The 21,173-nt window shown below is 37.6% G+C and overlaps 1 protein-coding gene across 5 annotated transcripts in view; it reads right to left on the bottom strand.

The window, feature by feature from the left end:
• Window positions 1-945: 945 nt before the first annotated feature.
• LRRC4C (leucine rich repeat containing 4C) overlaps window positions 946-21,173 on the bottom strand; it is a 477,061-nt gene continuing 456,833 nt past the window's right edge. For 4 of the 5 annotated variants that reach the window (XM_085062637.1, XM_085062638.1, XM_085062639.1 and 1 more), the window contains one exon: window positions 946-6,748. In XM_085062637.1, the coding sequence (XP_084918763.1) occupies window positions 4,790-6,706 (1,917 nt within the window). In that variant the 5' untranslated portion in view covers window positions 6,707-6,748 and the 3' untranslated portion in view covers window positions 946-4,789. Of the gene's footprint in view, window positions 6,749-13,644; window positions 13,744-21,173 lie in introns of those variants that run through there. The other variant, XM_085062641.1, reaches the window with a different exon arrangement.

The following is a 21,173-nucleotide window of genomic DNA, read 5'->3' as shown; positions in this document are numbered from 1 at the left end:
AAAAGATGACCATAAAATCATCTGATGATATAATCATTTCAGTGTCTCCCCCTCACTCCAAAATTTCATACCCCACTGGAGTTACACTACAGGAAAGATTTGTCTCTTATGAAAGTCAGTCAGAGCTCACTAATTTAGCCCTTTGGAGAGCACTCTGATTAACAGACAATCTGGTGTAAGATATAAACATGAGAGCAAGGAGTAAACCCAAGACAAATTAAACTAAATGTTTTGTTACACATTTCTCACCTAAGAAAATCATGGTTTATTCTTATTGAAATAAATAGCATGTAACTATTAAAGTACAGATCTCATTTGTCTTAATAGAGTTAATACTGAAAAAAACATTTCTAGAGTCAATCAAACCAGCATTAGCATTTTCTCAAAGCACAACTTTGCCATTTGTGCAAAACTTACACTGCAAATCTGTGACTTTTTTTATTCTTCAAGTTTTCCATTGTTTAGTCTGCATTAAGCCTTACAACCTACTTGTGACTAAATCTGACAAACAAAAAATAATAATAATTTCCTCATTTCTTATTCCCAACCCAAAACTCTTCTGCTTTGTTGTGCTCTTGCAGCCACAAAGTAGACACAACCACAGTGGTTTTATGGGGCACCACTGTAGAGTGAGGTTGCAGGGCCAACAGGAATTGCAGATTTACCTGGTAGGTCTCCCAGAATCTCCCCAAGCCCATCCCCTGCTCATGAACCTTTGCTATGTTAACAGTGGTGGCTCTATGTGCTAGTTATCTATAATACTAATATATAATATCGCCTCTGTAACAAAATATCCACCACCACCTTCAGACTAACAGCAGATCAAATTTAGAAATGAGATTTTTCTTGGCAACACCTGCACAAACGAGAAAAGGATAAATTAAATAGTTCTACTAAGGAAAATTAGAAAAACAAGAAAAATAAGGAAAACAGAAACCCAGGCACTAAAGTCTAACTGCTTTTATTACATCTAGAAGATAAGGATAAATTATATCTTCATTTACTTCTTTTGGTATGAAATTGCAAGGTAGCTCATAACATTTCTTACACCTTCACCCCCTAGCCTTAGAAAATAAGAAAAAAAAAGCAGTGAGAATTTAAAAAAAAAAATGTACTTAACTCATGTAAAAATGGAATATAACCTTTAGAGAGGGGTGAAAAAGTTGAAGAGTTTTTCCACACTCCTCATTGAAAAGACTAATGGTCATATCTGACATATAAAAGCTTGTAACAGTTTTATGAAACATTTTCATAAGACTCTGAAGCTGGTATAACAAAGTACAATATTGATTTACTTGTCTTTTCTCTAATTCTGTGATCAACCTGTGATCAGTGGGGACAGGAAATCTTGAAATGATTAAATATAGTTTTTAATTTGTTAGACTATTTTAGCAAAAAATACAATTAATCTATTACTTTTCATACATTTAGCCCTTTTTGAAGGAAAATAAAATGTCCATCTTCTATGAAAAATTGAATGGAACTCACTTGTTTTGCTTTTCACATGTTATTTCTGCATATAGCAAGATTTGCAAGACTTGATGAAAATTCCAGAAAGAAAATGATTTGCAGTTTCTATTTGTGCAGGACAGCAGATAAACATCTTCAAACTTCATCAAATGAACTGAAGAATAACTCATCACTTCTCATGAGCCCACTAGAAAGCGACAGATCATAATCAAGAGCACAATTTTTTTTTGCACAATTGTTTTACATCACACACAATGTGGTCACCTGCAAGAGAAATTTCATTAGAGCTTTCTGTCAGTTATGCTCTGTCTTACAGGAGATACAGGATTCTCTCTTAACGTTGTTGTCTCTGGAGCAGCAACAGGAGGCATTGACATGTGATTTGAGCATCAAAACAAGAGAGCACAGCACTCCTTTCACTTTATTCCAGAGCTCAGTCCATAATTTAAACGGTGGTCTTCTCTATCTCTGGTATTTAATTAACCTGAAAAAGTACTGCCCGTTTTATAGAAGTAGGAAGGAAACAGAAATAATATCTGTGGTTCTAAGAAGGATAGGGAACATTATGGGAAAATCATAAATGATACATGTAACTGTTGACATAAATCATAAGTGATACGTGTAAATGTTGACATGTAACGCATATGTACTTACCCAACCAAACATACCCAAATGCCTTTTCCTTATAAGTATTATGAGCAAGCAGGAATATCTGAGTTTTTGATTACCCAATAACACTGGATTAACACTCAATAAGAATGTGTGTATTGTTTCAAACAGTCACTGATAGTATTTTGTATTACTCCAAAGAGGATCAGATTGTCACTGATCCAGTGTTGCACTTGTCAACAACTCTATCTCTTTTCTTATGGGCCTCCTACTAATCTACCTTAGGGGACAGAAAACTACATGTTTATACAACCATGTTGACCATAACTGCCTTTCACAAATATTGGTTGGAGTATCCACATTTTCTTAACATAAACCCACTAATTACAGATGGTCAATATTCCATATTTAGGTTTCCTGAATGGAATTTTTTTCAATTTTCAGATAAGAATTGGCCATGGACAGAATGTTACTAGCCAGATGGGCAAAGAACACATAGGAATGAGTAACTGTAGAGGTTTTGTACAGAATCTGTGACAATGTTTAAAAGAAATCACCAGTGAAATATTCTATTGCACTTTGAAGTAAAAGGCAAACCTAGGAATCACAACTGCAACATTTTACATTCGGGTCCATCTTTGCCCTCTATTAAAATTCTCTTTGAGTAGGTATTATTTTTCATGTAGCACATCAAAGCATGATGTCTTGCCAAATGTTTCTTAGAGATTGTTATAGAACTTTGGGTTTCATCCTGTATCACACTTATCAGACTCCTTGCAGGGTGTGATTCATTGTAACCTATCTCCACTGTGTCCTCTTTAAATCAGTCCTTTGTGCTACAGCGTTCACTTGCAACCTTGAGAACTGTGCATCCAATAGGAGATGATTATCCCCTCAACCTATCAGAATCCCATCTAAAACTTACAGCACAGATGTATATTTTTCAGTAGGGTATTCATCCTGCATGCTGTTGCATACTAAAAAGCTCTGAAGAGGTTTTGTTAAGGATATTATTTACCTGGCACAAGACCCTCAAAACTCTCAGTAACGGTGGCTGAGAAAGTGCAAATAGGTGAAAAATAGTTGAAAAGATGTTCAGAGATTAAAGATTATTTTCTTTTCCCCTAATTTAAATCATCTTAGAATGCTTCTATTCAGCTGCCAATGCATAAAGAAGTTTAATTTGGCAGAACTTCTACTTGGAAGAACACAGTGTCCTGGAGCAGGTTTTCTTATGGAAAGCTTCCCTTTTAGCTTTCAGCATGCACCGTATACACCAGTCCTATACCAATGAGTGAAATCCAGAGAATGTATATAAACAGAAAGTCAAAGGGTATGCATTTCCCATCGGAAAATGAGTCTGAGTTTAAATTAATGTAAACTGGATACTCTAAAGGGAGTCTAATTGTCATGTAAATTACAGTAACTTATAATATCCTCTGATTTGTCTTTGTTCTATTTTTTAAACCAAAATCCTCAGATTTCTTCCTGTTATTCACTGGATGAACAGCATTTTGAATTTTGCACATAGGGATACAGCTCTTATTACAGGTATTATAGACAGCTAAACTTCTTTCATATTTGTGCCTAGAAGTCCCAGTACAACTGAACTGGAAATATCTAGCTTTGATATAATGATGAATTTTCTTATTGACAGTTATAAATAATAAAAAAACAGAACAAAGTTTTCAGCTGTGTCTAATAGATTCAGTGATAACTGAAACTCCTTGCAAGACTTTTCTGGCATTGTGAAAAGCATCTTGTGATATAATAGAGATAATTGCAAACACTATTAGAAGGAATGATCTCAATCTTGCATTAGAAATCAAACACCCTTGTTTACCAGTATGTTGCTCACATAAACTAAAACGAAAACTGGGCTATTCTTCAGTAATGATCCAAAATTGTTTAATTATTCTCTTTAAAGTGATTGTGTTTTGGACCATCAGAGCAGATTATCATAAGCATTTTAACAAACTTTTGATGTGTAAAGCCACACTAAAAATGAGCTATATCCAAGTACAGAAAAAACCAATATTTTATTTATAATCTTAGTTTAGTGTTTGAACTACAAATTCTGGTTCTAGAATTGCTTAAAAGATCATGGGTTTTATAGGCTTTCACAAGTAAATTAATTTTTTGGTTTTTTTTTTTTACTTTTTTTGCTTTTTTTTTCACAGAATGGTGCTTTCGGTAAATACAGAGCAAATCATTACATGGAGAAAAAAAAAAAGTTTACTTGTTTTTCTCACTTGCAAAGTTACTGTTATTATTCCATTCTCTGTTGAATAATTTCAAAAAGGGCATGAGAAAACAAAAGAAAAAAGAGAAAGTGACAAAATAGACCGAATCTCACCACTAGAATTCACCATAAAAATTCCCAAAGTGTAACAGGATTCTTACAAAATTTCCTAGATCAGTTCTTTTAGGGAATCAAGATCTCCTATGAAAAATATGGCAAATGGGAGTCAGGGTAGGTTGGGCAGGAAAACGGGAACGAGGAGGGTAAATAACTGCAGCAAAAACAGGTTCTGAGGAATACACATAATTTTGTCTGCTTTAGATCACAATAGAATTTTTAATAAATAAATTTCTTTTTCTTTGTAAAGACACTTTTGAAACAGTAGATTTAGCCCAGTCATTTGTGTCATTTGTTTTATAAACCATCTTTTGTTGTCCCCCCACCCCACCCCTTAATGTCATAAATGTTTTAGATTTGAGTCTCTTGAACATTGTCTTTCGAGTTCATTCGGATCAATAACGGTTCATGCACTGAACTGTGTATTGAATTTATTGTGTTAACTGTTGTTGTGTGGTTGAAAGGAGATTTATAAGAGTTATAGTGATTTAGGTGCTCATGCTCTATTGCTGGCATGGGCAAATGACTCTCTATGGGTGTGTCACCTGTAAGCTCATCATCCACATTAATGATCTCTACAGTCCGTGTTGGAGCATGATGGCTCTGCCGGTGATGCTGCTTCCTCATTTTGTAGAAAATTACCAGCATCACAGCAGCCATGAGAGTGATAGCCACAAAACAACCAATTATGATTTTGGTAGTCTTCATAACCTCATCTATTCCCGGGATCCCGTTGTTTGCGTCCGTCACAGGAATGGTGAACGTTTTTTCTGTTGATCTTGTGCTCTGTGGAGTGAGTGAGGTTGTCATGTTAATGGTTTCCCAGTTGGTAACTGGTGTGGGCCCAACCTGCTCTGTGGTCTGTGCCTCATCCTGAGAAGGTTCCACAGTCTCTACCGTGACGGTTGAAAAGTACGTGTAACCAGGGTTATCCAGGGCAGTCACATTCAGCGTGGCAGAAGCTGTGGTATTCCCAACAGAGTTACTCACCATGCATGTGTACAAACCTGTGTCTTGCACAGTTACCTTTGTAAAATTTAATGTGCCATCACTGAGCACAGCAATCCGAACTCGGTACGCCCCATGCGTCATTACAGATCCATTCGGAGTAATCCAAGAGACAGAGGTCAGGGAGGTTGATGCCCGGCATTTCATCTCCGCAGCCATGCCTTCGGTGACGTTGAGGTCTGCTGGTGGCTCCACTATGACTGGAGCATAACATGTGAAGTAATTCAGGTCCAGCTCACCGATGTACCTTCCTTTTAAACTGGGAGGCGTGTGGCAACGGGCACAGCATGCAGTATTGGAGGGTGCCTTGTCTTTAATCCACCAGCTGAGCCAAAGGATATCGCAGTTGCAGTTCCAAGGATTGTGATGCAAGTGGATCCTTTCTAGGCGGAGTGGTGTGAACAGGTCATGAGGCAGTAGTGTTAGATTGTTGTGTGCCAGGTTGATCTCTACAAGTGACTGAAGGTTATCAAAAGCATTCCTCTCTATCACTTGAATCTGGGACTGTATCATCCACAATTTCTGAAGATGCATTAACCCTTGGAAAGAACCTGGCCGGATGGCAGTCAGGTGATTCCCAGAAAGATCTAACTCATCCAGTTTTACAAGCGGAGTAAGGTTAGGAATCTCTCGAAGATTGCACATGGCAAGGTTCAAATACCTCAAGTTGGACAGACCTTCAAAGGCACCTTCTGAGATATATGAAAGCCTTTTCAATTCCCCCAAATCCAACCTCCGGAGAGAAGGGATTCTGTTAAAAGCATAAGAAGGGATGCTCTCAATGGGGTTGTTTCTCAACCACAGTTCCTTCAGTTTTGACAGGTATACAAAAGCCCCATTTGGGATAGTGGTCAGACGATTGTCAAAGAGTTCCAAAGTGTTGAGATTGGCCAGACCATTGAAAGCCCCTATTTCAATTGTTCTGATGTGATTCCTGCTGAGCTGCAGGATTTCTAGGTGCCTCAGATGCTTGAAGCTATTAACTTTAATGATTTGGATCTGGTTCTCATGGAGATTGAGTAGCCGGGTGTTGGTGGAGATGCCGTCTGGCACGTCTCTCAGATTTTTCCGTACGCAAATCACTTTACTGAACTGGTTGCTGCAGGAGCAGACAGAAGGGCAAGTTTGAGCCCTCACTAGACCAGCCACCACAAGAAGCTGAAGAGCCAACAGCACGACAAGCAGGGGGTCAAATAGGGCCCTGTTAAACCTAGGACCTATCATTATCTGCTGTGGATGTAAGGTCATCTTGTTCAACATTCATAATTTATTTGGTGTTGGTCCTTCTGGAGTTTGAATCGTCTGAAAGAAAGGAAGAAGGGAGAAGGAGAACATTAAATTAATCTCAAATAACTGTGCTTTCTAAACAAAGGCTTCTCAAGTCCTTTCAGTCAACTCTACCAATTTCTTGAAATTCGGTAGTGAGACTAGCTATAGAATTCCCAATATTATTTTTCTGTACAAATATGTATATCAGCTGCAACTGGCAAGGAGATAAGAAATAGCCAGACATTAGCTCTTCCTGGACATTCCAATGTATAATGCACATAGGTGAATGGCAGATAAGAAGTTCAACCACAGTGAATACCTAAAAGAAATGTTGTAACTCAGGGGAGAGTTGAATAAAATTACAAGAGTCTCAAAAGGCAAAAGCTAGTAACACAGGGATCTACTAGTATAGTAATTACCAGAGTATTCAAGGCGTTAACCTTTTTTACACATGGCAAGACAAGACAACAAATAATATGAAAAGTAAGTAGAAACTCCTGCTTGATATGGGTAAAAATCTTTGTCAATACAAACATAATTCCTGAATCAGAGTTTAACTAGAAGTAAGCCTCCAATCCTGAATGTCTTGCAGATGACAGGGCAAGATCTTGCCTATTAGAATTTAAAAAAAAAAAAAAAAAAAAAAGAAGAGAAGAGGAGAAGCATGCTGAGCATCATCCAATTTAATGATATTTCCTCTTCAATTCTTTTGTTTGGCACCAGCAGCAGAGAAACACTCATTAGAAAATGTGTACTGAACACAAAAATCAGAATAGCCATTTAAATGCTGAAAAATATCCCTGTAGCTTCAGGGTTGGCAGTTTCACTGGCACCTTGAAAAAACTCTCAAAAATTCTTACTGCAAGAGGGAAAAAGACCTTTGCACTACAAATGATCATTACCGTTTTAAGAACTTCAGTACTGATTCATTTGCGGCAGTTTTTATAGTCCCCAGCCTTCAGTTCATTTTCAATCTGCTGCTCAGTTCCAGATTCCTCTGTTGCCGAGATTAACGAAATTTCTTATAAATCAGCCAAAAGTGAAGTCTTAGAAATTACAGCAAGCTTAAAGCATATTTATAACCTAGAGCACCCAGATGGTTTGTACATATATATTCAGTAAAACAAAATACCATAAGGCAATGGTTTTCCACTCCAGGCTCCAAATGGATCCATTTTGTGTAAAAAAAATAGATATTTCTTAAAAAAAAACCCCAAAACCCAGGAAAACTACATTAACTTTCATCTCACAGCAATTCATTTAATGAAAGACTTTTTTTTTCTAATTATGTATTCAGACAATGTGTTTTTGAGTATTCATTTCTGCATTTTTAAAAAACCTGTTATAATGGTTCAGAACTAGCAAGTGTTCTCATCTCACTTTTAATAATTTACTGCAGAGAAAGCCAATATAATGGTTAAAAAACTGTGAAGGGAACTAGAAAGTCTGGGCTGTATCTGTATGTTTGATCTCTCTGTATGTGCTATTTATAAAACATCATTCTTGTTATGAAAGATTCATGAAACTAATGTGTTTTGCAACCTTGAGCAAGTCACTCAACTTCTCTCTCTGCAGCTTACAGTTCTGTCATATGGCTCTGGAGAGCCCTGTGGCTGTAGTGTTGGATGTTACTGCTCCCACCCCTCCGTCCCTTCCCTTCACCAGCAACTGCAGTTCTGAACATCAGTTTCATGGATTTAGGAAAATGTACCAGACTAGATGAGGGGTGGCTGCTCTACACACTTTCCTTTTTACTGCAGGCTCACAAGGTCACTTAACTCTTCAGAGCTGCCGAACAGAATCTATGGAGGAACACTCTAATCGCTAAAGTTCAAGTTTGTTTGCATCAAAAATCCAACTGCAGTAGAACTATCTTAAAAAAAGTGGGTGAAAAGGCCATAGTTCCCATCTCTCTTACACTACTACGAGGAAAAATCTGCCGTTGTGGTCAAAAGAATTATATTAGAGCCTGATATCAATTTTAGGGTCCTTAGTTAAGATCTATGACCTATGAATTTTGCTGTTGAATAGTAATTAAGCATCATCTATGATAGATAATGCAATTGTCACCTTAGTATTTTTTTTTTTTTATTTTGGTGCTGTGGTTTGTTTTTCCTTCCTTGGTTTTAAAATTCTTCTAAAACCTATCCCCTAAGGGCTTGGACTGAATAATGAATTCCATTAACAAGTAATAAAACAGACACAGAAACACATCAAACCAATTATTTTACCATTGCACTGGTGCAATATTTTTTGTCTCCACTGGAACTGGGATGAGAACTCAGCCTGCCCTGTCTGCCTTCAGAGCTGCCAGTGATCCTTGCACAGGCAGCACGTGTGGCTCATAAAGGTACAGGAATCTTCTTCTCAGACCCTTTCACTATTAAAGGCCAGCTTTGTAGGATGCCATATGGTTTCTCTACCTTTTTTTTGCCACTTTCTGCTCTCATTCCTGTATCCTGGATACCCTGAAGGACCAGGAAAACTATGGCATTTGCAGAACAAAAAATATACAGACAAATAAGAAAGATCATGGGAGAGCAAGCACCCTCAACATCAGACAGCGGATACCTCAAGCCCCTTCAGATGCTCTTTTCTAGCCTTCATGAAGCTGATGATCCCAAGCCATGCTGCCAGCTCTCCAAGGCACTTTGCTCCCCTTCCAACTACTTGAACCTGATGGTATCTCCCACTATTTCCTTTACCTAGCTCTCTAGCCAGCAAATCTTCCCTTTTCATCACTACACATATGCTCCATGGGGAAAAAAATATCATTTCACTTGAATACAGTACATCATTACAAGAAATAAATTTTCCAGTTATGAAACTCATTAGCAAATATTCTCTAACCCAAACCAGAATGTTTCCATATCTCAGTTGCAAGATTTTTTTTATAAGAAATGCTTTTATCATCTTAAAGTGAATTCCCTATATCCCTCCTATTTTTGGTTATTGACTGAAACAATGAATCATTCACATAGAACAGCTCTTTCTTTTTGCTGAAGGCCAAAATTGCCTGTGGCTTTTACATTTTCTGTTTTCCCTAGTCCTGTGCTAGGGATGTCTCAATCAAACATATGCCTCAGTATTACAATCTTTCAAAGACCTCCAGGGAATTCTTACACCGTCAGGTTTCTGTAAAATTCAAATCTGCACACTTCAAATACAAGTTTGGTTACTGACTATTTGATAGTTTCTCTGAGTCTATAATTTTGGAGACAGGATCATAATTTTGTGATATGTGAATACAAAGTTCTAGATATGTTTTCCTATATATTGGTATGTTTGATCTTTCTGTGTCTAAGTCCTATCTTGTTTAACACATAAGTGCAGAATATCTATATTGCCATCCCTCTGCAATATTTTCCAGGAGGCAGTGAGAGCAAATCTTAGCTTTTGTAGCCACCATTTGATTTAAATTTTATCTACACAACTCCACTTTCTTCCCTTTTTGGCAATACAGGAAATAAAATGCAGTTTTCTGGACAAGACCACGCTAACTGGACTTGGCACTTCTAAAGTATAGGGGAGCTGATGATTCAAAAGTGACCATGACCAGCAGAAAATATACTAGCCAATACCTTGCTAGTACTCACTTCAAACTAGTGAGCTTTGCATGAGGCAGACGCATGGCAGTAAGATTTCTAGTGGTAGTAAGAATGCAGCAAAAAGGTCCTTTATTTTATACTGGTGGTTTTCCACAGCCCAGAGCTTGAATATTCAGGAAGTCTTGGGGCAGGTATTTCATATCAGGTTAATTTTAAATCATAAATATCTTGGAAATACCCTAGAAAAAGAATTAGCCAGCAAAAAATCACAGTTGCAAATTAATTTAAGGCCTTGAAGAACGTTATGGAAATACTTTAATGGGCTTTACATAAAGATTCATCTGGAGCTCTGTACTAGTGCAATTTGCTATTCAATACCTATTTATGCTAGAGATACATGAAGGTTTAGCTTTACAAACCCACATATATACACAGACCATCCACCAGCTTCTTTAGTCTTTGTTGACACCTCTTTGTCTTCTAAGTAATTTTTTTTCATTTTTCTAGTACCAAAATAGCAACTCTATGGTCAATTCAATAACACTAGTGCCCTCTGCTGTATAGACTAAAAATTTAGTTTAAAATGCTAAGAATCTCCTTACTGCACAGTCGGTTCCCCAGACACAGTACAATTATCAAATGTGTTTCCAAACATGACCTTAAATCTGTCTGGGGCACTACTCTAATTACCAAAGCATGTATCATCTGTTATTTTAGGACAGTAATGTATATTCGCTTCATGGCCATGAAGGCATTCCCAGACATATATGGAAAGGTGTTCATTTTGTTTTCTGTTTCCACAGAAATAAAAATTCTTTTGTTTTTTTTTAATTGACATTTGATATGCATGCTCTCCTATAGCTTACCTGACTCTTTGTTAGTCTCGATGTACTACACATTTTCCTCTGAGCAAAAAGTATTGCCTTCTTAAGATCCAGTGCAGACAATGAAGCAAGGAATGACAGAGCTAATCTACCTCTGCAGCTCTGCACAGTGCAGCTTTCCTTCGGGATGGCTTGAAGGATGCTGTAGTTACACTGCTATTGAAATGCAACTTTGCCAAATGTGTATGTAGAGATGCCTTCCTTATGGCCATTGCAATACTACACCTCATTCTTTTTTTTTCTTTTCTATTTTTTTTTTTTTGGTAATTAGGTTTTGGGCCTGATCTGCTTTGTTCTCCCTTTGCTATGCTTACTCTCATTGCTGAAGGATTTTCCTGTAATGGGGGGCATTGATTACAAAAGAGAACTTCCACACCATTTCCAAAGATCTGTCTAATGAGGTATGGCAGGTGGCAAAGATATTTCCCCAAGCTCCAGTGACTCTTAGCTGGATCACTGGCAGTCTAGTTGCTGTTGGCAACTCATACTTTGCTTTCTGTCTAGTTGGAGGGTCTGCGGATAACTGTCTCAGCAACAAGAGCTGCACAGTGCAAAGGCCATGGCTTTATCCCAATCTATGGTTTAAGATACAGTACGATCTAACACACTTTGGTTCCTGCTGTACGATGCCATGAAAAAAATTGAGATGTGATATGTCACTGCATTGAAAACATAGCCAGAATTTATCAGGTGTCAGGTGTTTAAACTATCACAGTAAAATTAAATCACCACAAATACATCACAGTTAAGTCTGCTGAAGAATTGTTAAATCACCAAAACTCTCCCTCAGCCATGTCCCAGAAAATTTCAGGATGAGAAACATTCAAATCACTTTTTATAATTTTTTCAGGTTGGCAAATATGTGGATGCATTCAGAAAATGCATCTTTGTTTCCCTTTATATAGCACAGTTATGTATGCTGTACCTCACACACTTTTAAAGAGGTTTTTTGAGAGAAAAACCCTTTGCAATGATATCTGCATTTTTTCAGAAAACAAGCCACTCTACAGTTGCAAATTAAATAGCAGATTTTCAAACGTGAAGAGGAGCTAGGTGCGTCAAAGCAGCTAATTATGCTGGGAAGTCTCTTCCGGTAGCATCAGCACCAGAGAATTGAAAATAGTTTCTGAACTGAACAGAGCTTGGAGTGCAGCAATAAAAATAGGTCCAAATCCCAGGATGACCTTATGCAGAAGTGGCTCTTTTGACTCACTTTTCAGGAACTCTGAATGCTCCAAGGGCCTGAGACTGATCCCCTTTTGGCAGCAATGCCAGCAGAAGCAGCCAAGGGAATTTCAGTATAGAGACAAGCACACAATTTGCTTTAGCTCCACAAAGTACTGAAACACATCAGGGTTAACCTTCATCCCAGAACAGAGACTGAACTGTGGGCAGGGAGCTCCACTGGGGTCAGAAATCCTCCACCAACATCTGCTCTGCAAATGCTCCAGCAGCCTCTCATGTGTGTCCCCATATGGCTGTGCAGGGTTGGGCTGATGGAACCACACTGCCAGGGAGCCACTCACCATACCCTCCTGCCCACCTCGCCTCCCCCCTTTCCTCTCCTGAAATACCTTTCCACCTGGCTGAACCCTCGAGGACCAGAGCTCTCAGTTCAAGAGCAGAGCAAACGCTTTGCATGCTGCTCTCTGCCCCTGCACAGCACTATGACACAGTTCTCCCTCTCCATGGGCTGCTTTTGTCACCAACAAAGGAACACATGCTATGTTCTTAACAGAGTACTACAATGCATCATCATGCAAAATCAGTGAAATGGCTTACAGCAGATCTCATGTCTTCCTCTTCCTAATCTTATTTTTTATTTCTTCATGGATTGACTCCTGTCTGAGGTGCTTGGGTTTTTTTTTTTTAACAGATTGTTTTACAATGAAACCCCATGACTGCGACAATAGAACTGTGTAACTTTAGCTACATTCTTAAAAATCAGTTTTCCCTTTTCACTGCTGTGGAACTTTAAAAGTCTCAACAACAGTTAAGGGAGCCATTGCAATAATGTCTAAAAACCTGGGAGGTTTCAAAGCCCAGCAGTTTTTATCTATTTGTTTTTTATTTTATTTTTAGTTAAATACAGTGGAGGCCAAAGAGGGCTAGATAGACAGCCCTGCAATGCAAACTGATTACTCATGAGACCAGACAAATCAAAGCACTCACAATGCAAATTATTCTCCTCATTCCATGTTTCAGTGTTTTGCTCTGGGACATAGTTCTGTGGCCCCTTGAAGCACTTTAGTGCAGGAAGCAGAGTGGATATTGCTGTACCCCAGATGCTTCCCAGTTCTCTCCTGCAAGCCTTTTAAGACTCAGCTGAATCACTAAGACACTGATCTGAAAGACCTAAATGTGATTGGACACATTCAATCCTCCTGAATCACCACTGATTTTGGGGGAGTTCAATCAAGGATGAGTTTGACCCAGTCTGCCTTTTTCTTCTCTTCTTTCATTTTGTTATACAAGAAAACAGCTTTATTTCACACACCTCATTTTCCAGCAGGATTTCATGTTTCCCTACTCCTGTGTCTTCCTAAGGTTTAAGACTTTCTCTTTAACATCAGCTAACAGAAATGAACACGAAATAAACATTTTAAAAATGAGAATTTGAATGTACATCGGTCCAAGCAAAAATATTTGCATTTTAGCTAGAAATTAAGATATTTTGTGGTGTTTGAATCTCAGTCTGGCATTTCTTTTTATTTATAAATATTATTATATGAATTATTACTCAATAAATGTTATTGAGTAACAAGCGGTTTACTCTTAAGCATCATTCACAGTTTGTATCCTTAGTAAAACTCTTTATATTGGCTAATTTTACACGAAAATCATAGAAAACATCAGATGATCTGCAGTGAATATTTCTTTGGGACAAACTTAGTTTTCTTAAGAGGAACTATTTGACTTCTTTGTTGTCCTCTCCCTGAATGTCACTCAAAGGGTGACAAGGACAAAACGCTCCTAACTTTTCTGTTCAGATTGTTCACAGTGGTATGAATAGGAGCAATCTGTGAACTATTCACAATGAACGAACTTAAATTCTTTCATAAAAGCCACCACAATACAGCTTGGTACTATTGCACCCAGAAACATTCCAGAATTTTAATTGGAATTAACTTTTAAGTGGGTTAATTCTATTGCATTAAATCTTAGTGTGGACATTCTTATTTAGAATTTAATTTCAGCTAAATTGAATCAAGGCCACTGTAATTTCAATTAAGAGTGTCCATAAAAGGATGTAATGTAGTTTAGCTAGTCCCTTTTCAAAGTTAATTTGGATTCATTTTCTCAAGACCCCGTGTAGACATTAGGAACTTTTGTTCTGTATTGACTTGGGCTTGATTCAAACCAATTACATAAGGCTAAAAAGGTTTTCTACCTCATCACTGATCCCCCTGGGTTACTGAAGTTCCATTTTGCTTCACTAATTCAGTCGATAAAATACATTTTCTCTGACATTTTGTTGTTTGTTTCATCTCATATCTCTCCGGACAGATATTTATGTAGGGGAAAACAGGGAACTGAACAATGAAAATTTTACAATAACCTAATATTAAAATTCTCTTAATTAGAGAAGTCTGACAGAACACCCCATGTGCCAACCATGATATAATGGGAAGTCATACAAGTACCTTCAGGATTCCTCTCTGATGGCAGAAATACCTCAGTGAGCAACAATTTAACCACACTATTTCTATAACTATGCTTTATTAACTCTTTCTTCACGTATTATCAAACTAAAATTACAGATCCATGTTAGGAAAGCATCTGAGAACCACAACAAAATTAGCATAAAAACAACTCTTAATAAAATTTATATGCTGTTCTAAAGCACTGTTCCAAAACAGTAGTTTTTAGTCCTGTCATACTGGGGTCATTTTTTAAAATATTACAGTATTTTCTTTGTTTTAGCAGTGATTCTACAGCATCCATTTAAACATAGTAAAGTGATAGTTTCAAACAAACTAGTTTTGTTCTGGTAGAATATTATCAAATTTTATACAAGGAAACATTAAATGGTATGAATTAACATCGTTTTCAAAAAGTGACTAGAGCATTTCAAATTGGCAGGCAAAAATCTGCACTATAAGTACACGTAATATTAAAGTTCATGTCTTTTCAAAAATGGAAAGGCAAAAATGTACAAGATTCATGGAATCCAAGATGTTAGCCCTGATTCCTTCCAGAATTTTCCCACTTCTCACAAATTATGAAAACAGATGTGGGAAATGTCATGTCAAAACAGTCTAAGAATGCATATACAAATGTAGCCAGTATAATGAAGAGAAATTTAAAAAAAGGCAATTAAATACCTGCACTTTAGAAAGTTCCATCCTAGTGTTAGAAAACTGGAATATAGGTTTTACAGCCCAAAACAACCTTTCCTAAACTGCAGTATTTGCACTTGTCTACTGAATGTGCTAATGCTGAATATTCTTGTCACCCATACACATCATCCTCTGAGCCTTGCTGAGCTCTTGACCTCAGTAGATAATATAAACTAGAATACAAAAATATTTTAGTTTGATGAACATATAATGCAGTAGCAATTTCTATCCTTCTCTACAGTTTGGCAACAGAGATGGTCTGGTAAAATCTGAAGTAATTTTAAAAGATTTGAAGATTATTTTGATACTAGCAAATCAGATAATTGTCCATTTCAGTGGCATGAAAAGATCAAGTTTGTACCATAGCAAGTGCAGTTTTTCCAAATGAACTTTGTATTGTGTAAAACAGAGGAGACTGAGGGATGAAAGGAAATTATATTAAAGCAGCCATGGAAAATCTGCATATGCAATTTTTGGGGCATGATTTAACAAAGATATCTGCCTAAATACTTCTATGCCATGATGATGTGTCAAGAATGGTGTTTTCTGGTTTTCCTTTTTTAAGTGCTGAATTATTTGATGCTGAGTTGGAGGAGTGCTTGGTACGTATTTCATAACCTTGATAACTATAGGCTATATTGTTAGTATGTATTATTTCAAAGTACCTTCTGGGAAAAACATACCCAGCTAACAACACACTAAAGCACCAGAGTCCATTTTGCATCATTGCATTTGTAGTGGCTAACTGAGTCCAAATTACTCCCTCATTCTGTTAATAAACAAAGCAACAAAGAGAAAAAGAGACATGAGTTAAAAAGTTAAGGCTGCAAATAGCCTCGAGTCTGGCAAATGATGGTTAAACTTCTTGTCCTTGTAACTATGGAAACCCCTTAAGGTAAGAGTGGAACACAGGCACTTTGTGGTCTGCAATTTACAAGCTGTTTATTTAATTATGAAAGAATATGAAACTGTTAGGGGCAATGCAATTATCCTACTGTGATAGTGTTTTGAGAGAAAAAATAGGTACAGAGAAATATAAGAAGTTAATTTTTTGGAAAATTACTTCTTTTAGGACTTCTATGAAACTGCAGCACATTGTTTTTTACTGAAATCTGTGATTTTTTTTCTCCCCAAAGAGAGTGAGGAGCCAAAATTAGTAATACGACATTTCGCCATAATATCCCTCAGTAGATTCATAGTAATTATGTCCATTCTATGCTTCATGAACAAAAGCAAGGTCAGGGTGTATTTCAATTAAACCCTAGGTGTTACCAGAGTGCAGTACAGCCAGAATAGCAAGCACATTATTACCAGATCCATCACTGCTGGGCAATGAACAGGTCACAGGTGCTCTTGCATATGGCATTTGTACACCTTTAAATATTACAAGTGGGAGAATGCTTCAATTCAATTTAGGAGGCAGCTAGTGAAATAAAATTAAGAGTGAAACTATGTGATGACTCAGGGGAACCATAACAACTACTTACAAGTATTTTCCTAGATCTGAACAACAAACTTTGACCTGACAGTTCTCTTATTGGGAATTGCATGAAGGTAGTGACCCCAGGGCCCTTTGCACACAATGGGAGTTTTGGTGTCAGTCCATCATTCATCGAACTGCCTTAATTAGATGTCAAACATAAACACATCCTCACAAGGCCTCTGCAAAAGAGACAGGTAATATTATTCTTGCACATAGCTGAAGAAACTGAGGCAATAATGGGTTGAATCAGAGGACAAAATTTAGCACGTGTATAATAGACACTTTGTGAACATGAGCTTCACGCTCCACACTGACGAGATGCAACACATGCATTATCAAGTATCTGCTGCAAGTTGCTCACACTATAGATGGCAAGTCTGAAGAAACACTTTGGGAGCTTGCAACTACAATTTATAATGCTCTTGAAACTCATTGGATGTCTCTTTCACCCAGAGAACAGATCACAGACATCAGTGTGGATCACTTGAAACCCAGTCCAATCCTTCCTAAAATTATAGTGGGTAGGGACCCCTGTGGATCCACTGTCACTTTTTCCCTCCAAACTGTTCTCAAAACCTCCTCTTGGACGAGCTCTCCAAAATATATGCTATGGTCTTCTGATCCTTGCCACAGAAAGGCTTTCCTATAAGCCTTATGTCAGACAGGGTCTTGGAAAGCCCTCGACTGCTTTGTAAATTTAAATGCTTTAAAAAAAACTGAAAGAAGATCCCTTCTGTAGGATTATATAACTGGCAAAATGTGACATTCATTGTAATTTGGGGCTATCCAACTAAAAAGCCTTGAAAAAAGCTGTTGAAAAAGAACAACAGTTCACCTGCAGAGGACTATTGTCAGCAGCTGAAGAAGGAAAGGGAAGAGGGTAAGTGAAAGATTCATAACTGGTTTTCATGCAAGTAGGCAAAGTATCTTATACAACTGGAACCAAATACGACAACATAGAACCACAGAAGCACAGATTTTTTTGGTTGGAAAAGACCTCTAAAATCATCCAGTCCAACCATTAACCTGACACTGCTATGTTCACCACAAAACCATATCCCTAAGTGCAATGCCTACACATCTTGTAAATACCTCCAGAGACGGTGACTCAATCATTTCCCCAGGCAGCCTGTTCCAAACCTTCTGCATTCTTTCAGTAAAGAAATTTTTCCTGATATCTGATCTAAACCTGCCCTGGTGCAATTTGAGGCCATTTCCCCTTGTCCTGTCACCAGTTACATGGGAGAAGAAGCCAACCCCTACCTCACTATAACCTCTTTTCAGGCAGTGTAGAGAGGGATAAGGCCTCTTTTTGAGCCTCCTTTTCTCCAGGCTAAACACCCCCAGCTCCCCCAGTCACTCCTCATAAGACTTGTGCTCCATATCCTTCATCATCTCCACTGCCCATCCCTGGACCAGCAGTCAGCTGGCTTTAACTCCAGTCACCACCACTCCGTGCCCAGCCATCCAGCCAGCTTTTTACCCAATGAAGTGTTCACCTTCAGGGAAAGCTAGTTTCTCCAGCAAAATGTTGTGGAAGACAGTGTCTTCCAAAGGCTTTACTAAAGTCCAGGAGAACAACATCCACAGGCTTTCCCTCATCCACCAGGGAGGTCATTTTGCCACAGAAGGAGACCAGGTTGACCAAGCAAGACCTGCCTTTCCTAAAACCATCCTGGTTGGACCTGATCCCCTGGTTGTCCTGTACCTGGTGTGTGATGGCACTCAAGATAATCTGCTCTATGACCTCTCCTGGCATGAGGACAGACTGATATAAACTCTACAAATCTCATTGACATTAGCTATATTCTCTCAAGTGTCAATTCTTCTCTAACAAACATGTGTTCCTGACCTGGTAAAGGACTGATGTTTTTTCATGTACCACAGTACTGTTGAAAGATAGGTTGAAACATAACATGTTCCAAAATCAGTTTCACTCTAAAGTGACTAATTACTAATGTTTTAATTTATAGATTCTAATAATAAGTTCATTACCCCCAAATATCCCTGTGTAAAGCATAATCATAGGGTCACACATGCCCATATAAGATGATATTTGGATTTCACCTTAACAAGGAGTAAACATCCTTCCCCTTTAGCTAGCTTAGTCAGGCACTGGAAGCAAAATTAAAGAGACAGTGATGCCTTAAATCACTGGTAAAAATTTTGAGACGCACACACACAGTATAGGAAAAGGGTATTACCTTGGTTTAATAGGATCCCAGATGCACACCGACGAACCAGCCCCAACGATATCCCCTGTATACAATTTATGGACAGCCTAGATTAGCATACCTATCTAAAAGTCTCCAATAAGAAGTCTAACAAATGAAGTAATTGCCCCCTTATTAAAATTACCTCTAAAAAGGTTACAACTTAGTTTACAAAAACATGTCTCAGTGATGGGGGCCCTGTTCAAGGTTGGTGCATCATGCTTTTGAGATTGTCGGGATGTTTCATCTTCTCCAAAGGATTCTGAGCAGGGCAAGGGGTACTAGGGTGATAAACATGTAGGGTTAGGATACAGGGAGTAAAAAGTACAGGAATGGGGAAGGGTAAAAGGTTATATATAAAGAGAGTATAAAAGTATAATGAAAAAGGACAAAAACCCATACGGCATCAACAGAACTAGGTCCAGTTTTATAACTGTGTCAACTACTTTAACATGGCAAAAAAAATTTTGTATTTTTATTTTAACCAGTTTTAATTTTATTCAAATGCTAAATTAATTTGGGAGTAACTTAATATTGGAGCATTGTTTTTCTATATGTGTTGAAATATGACACTAGCAAAATCCCACATCATCCATCCCAATGTGTTTTCCTGAGGTATCCAAGACACAGTGCATGTCTTTGCAGAATATATCAACTGATTCGAGAATCGATAATGTAGACCTGCCTAGAAAGTTATCATTAACAAAGAAAGCTTTGAATGCACCTTGATGAAAATCCAAGGCTTTAAAGGAATTTTTGAGAAACAGTGGCAAATTATGTGAGTTATTCTCTTTCTGTCCAGACCACCTATAAATCCAAGAATCATAAATTATAAAGATAAAATAGATGTTATCTCTCTGGAACTTTATACTACAATAAGTCTTATAGAGAAAAATAATAGATTACTTTTCACATAGATGTGGTTTTAAAATTGATGAATACACATTTACTTAATGGAATATCTTCTCTACGTAGGTTGCTTATAGCCTGCTTGTCAAAATCACTGGCCAAATTCAAAGTATTATTACATGAACGAGAAATTCATATCAGATCCTGGAAAGCTACCTTATACTGCTTTAGCAAATGATAACTTTCACCAAAGTGCTGTTTATCTGCTTCAAGGTACCAACAGGATACAATGCCCAGTATCAGCAGTGCTGCCTGCTTGCCCAGCTGTTCAGACTCTCAAATGCTGATACAGTATTCCACGCTCATGAGCTCACCACACACTTGCATTTTTTACTGGTTCCATGAGAGAAAATCATAGGTAAAAATTTATTCCTACAGAAACCAAAGGGAGTTTTGCATTTGGTTTCAGTGGAGTCAGGACTCCTTGTCATATGATTGCAGATTATTGCTGATGTAAGCACTAGGGCTTTGATGACATTCTTTTAGGATAGTTTTCAGGGAGATGGAAATGTAATTTTCATTTAATTAAAACTGTCACAGAACATAAAGGGAAAAAATAGTAACTGAGACAGCTAAAAAAAGAGTTCCTATATATGAGAGTGTGCTATAAAAAGCCAGTAACATAATATTCAAAAATGTCAATATATTAATGCAGCTGATTTAAAGCAGCTGTCATACCTTATGGTAACAAATAGCTTCCAGAAAAGGAGAACATTACTGATGAGGGCCCAAGTACTGAATTCAGGCTATTTTTCCATTCTGTACATTGAAAGACACAGAGTTACTATAGGAAAAATATGATCTGGTCAATAGTTTAAGATAGTAATAAAACACAGCATAGCCAGTGAAGCTTTCATTCAAACACATGCATTTCTATATGCATAGGTATACCTCATACATCTAAATATAGCTCAACAATATTTTAAAAAGCTACTTATTTGTTTCCTATCAAGAAGATACTTTCTGAATTTTTGAATTCTAGCTGTTGCTCTAGCCTGAGCACATAAAAAATACAGTTGAAGGACAATAGTGCTAATGCATCTAGTTTTCTTTGGCTCTAAACTATCTCCTGGGTTCTTTC

This window comes from Lichenostomus cassidix, chromosome 5, assembly GCF_008360975.1.
Source record: "Lichenostomus cassidix isolate B80296 chromosome 5, HeHo_3.0, whole genome shotgun sequence".
Classification (NCBI taxonomy): Eukaryota; Metazoa; Chordata; class Aves; order Passeriformes; family Meliphagidae; genus Lichenostomus; species Lichenostomus cassidix.
Note: the sequence above shows the minus strand (reverse complement) of the source record. Positions and strands in the feature narration are given on the sequence as shown.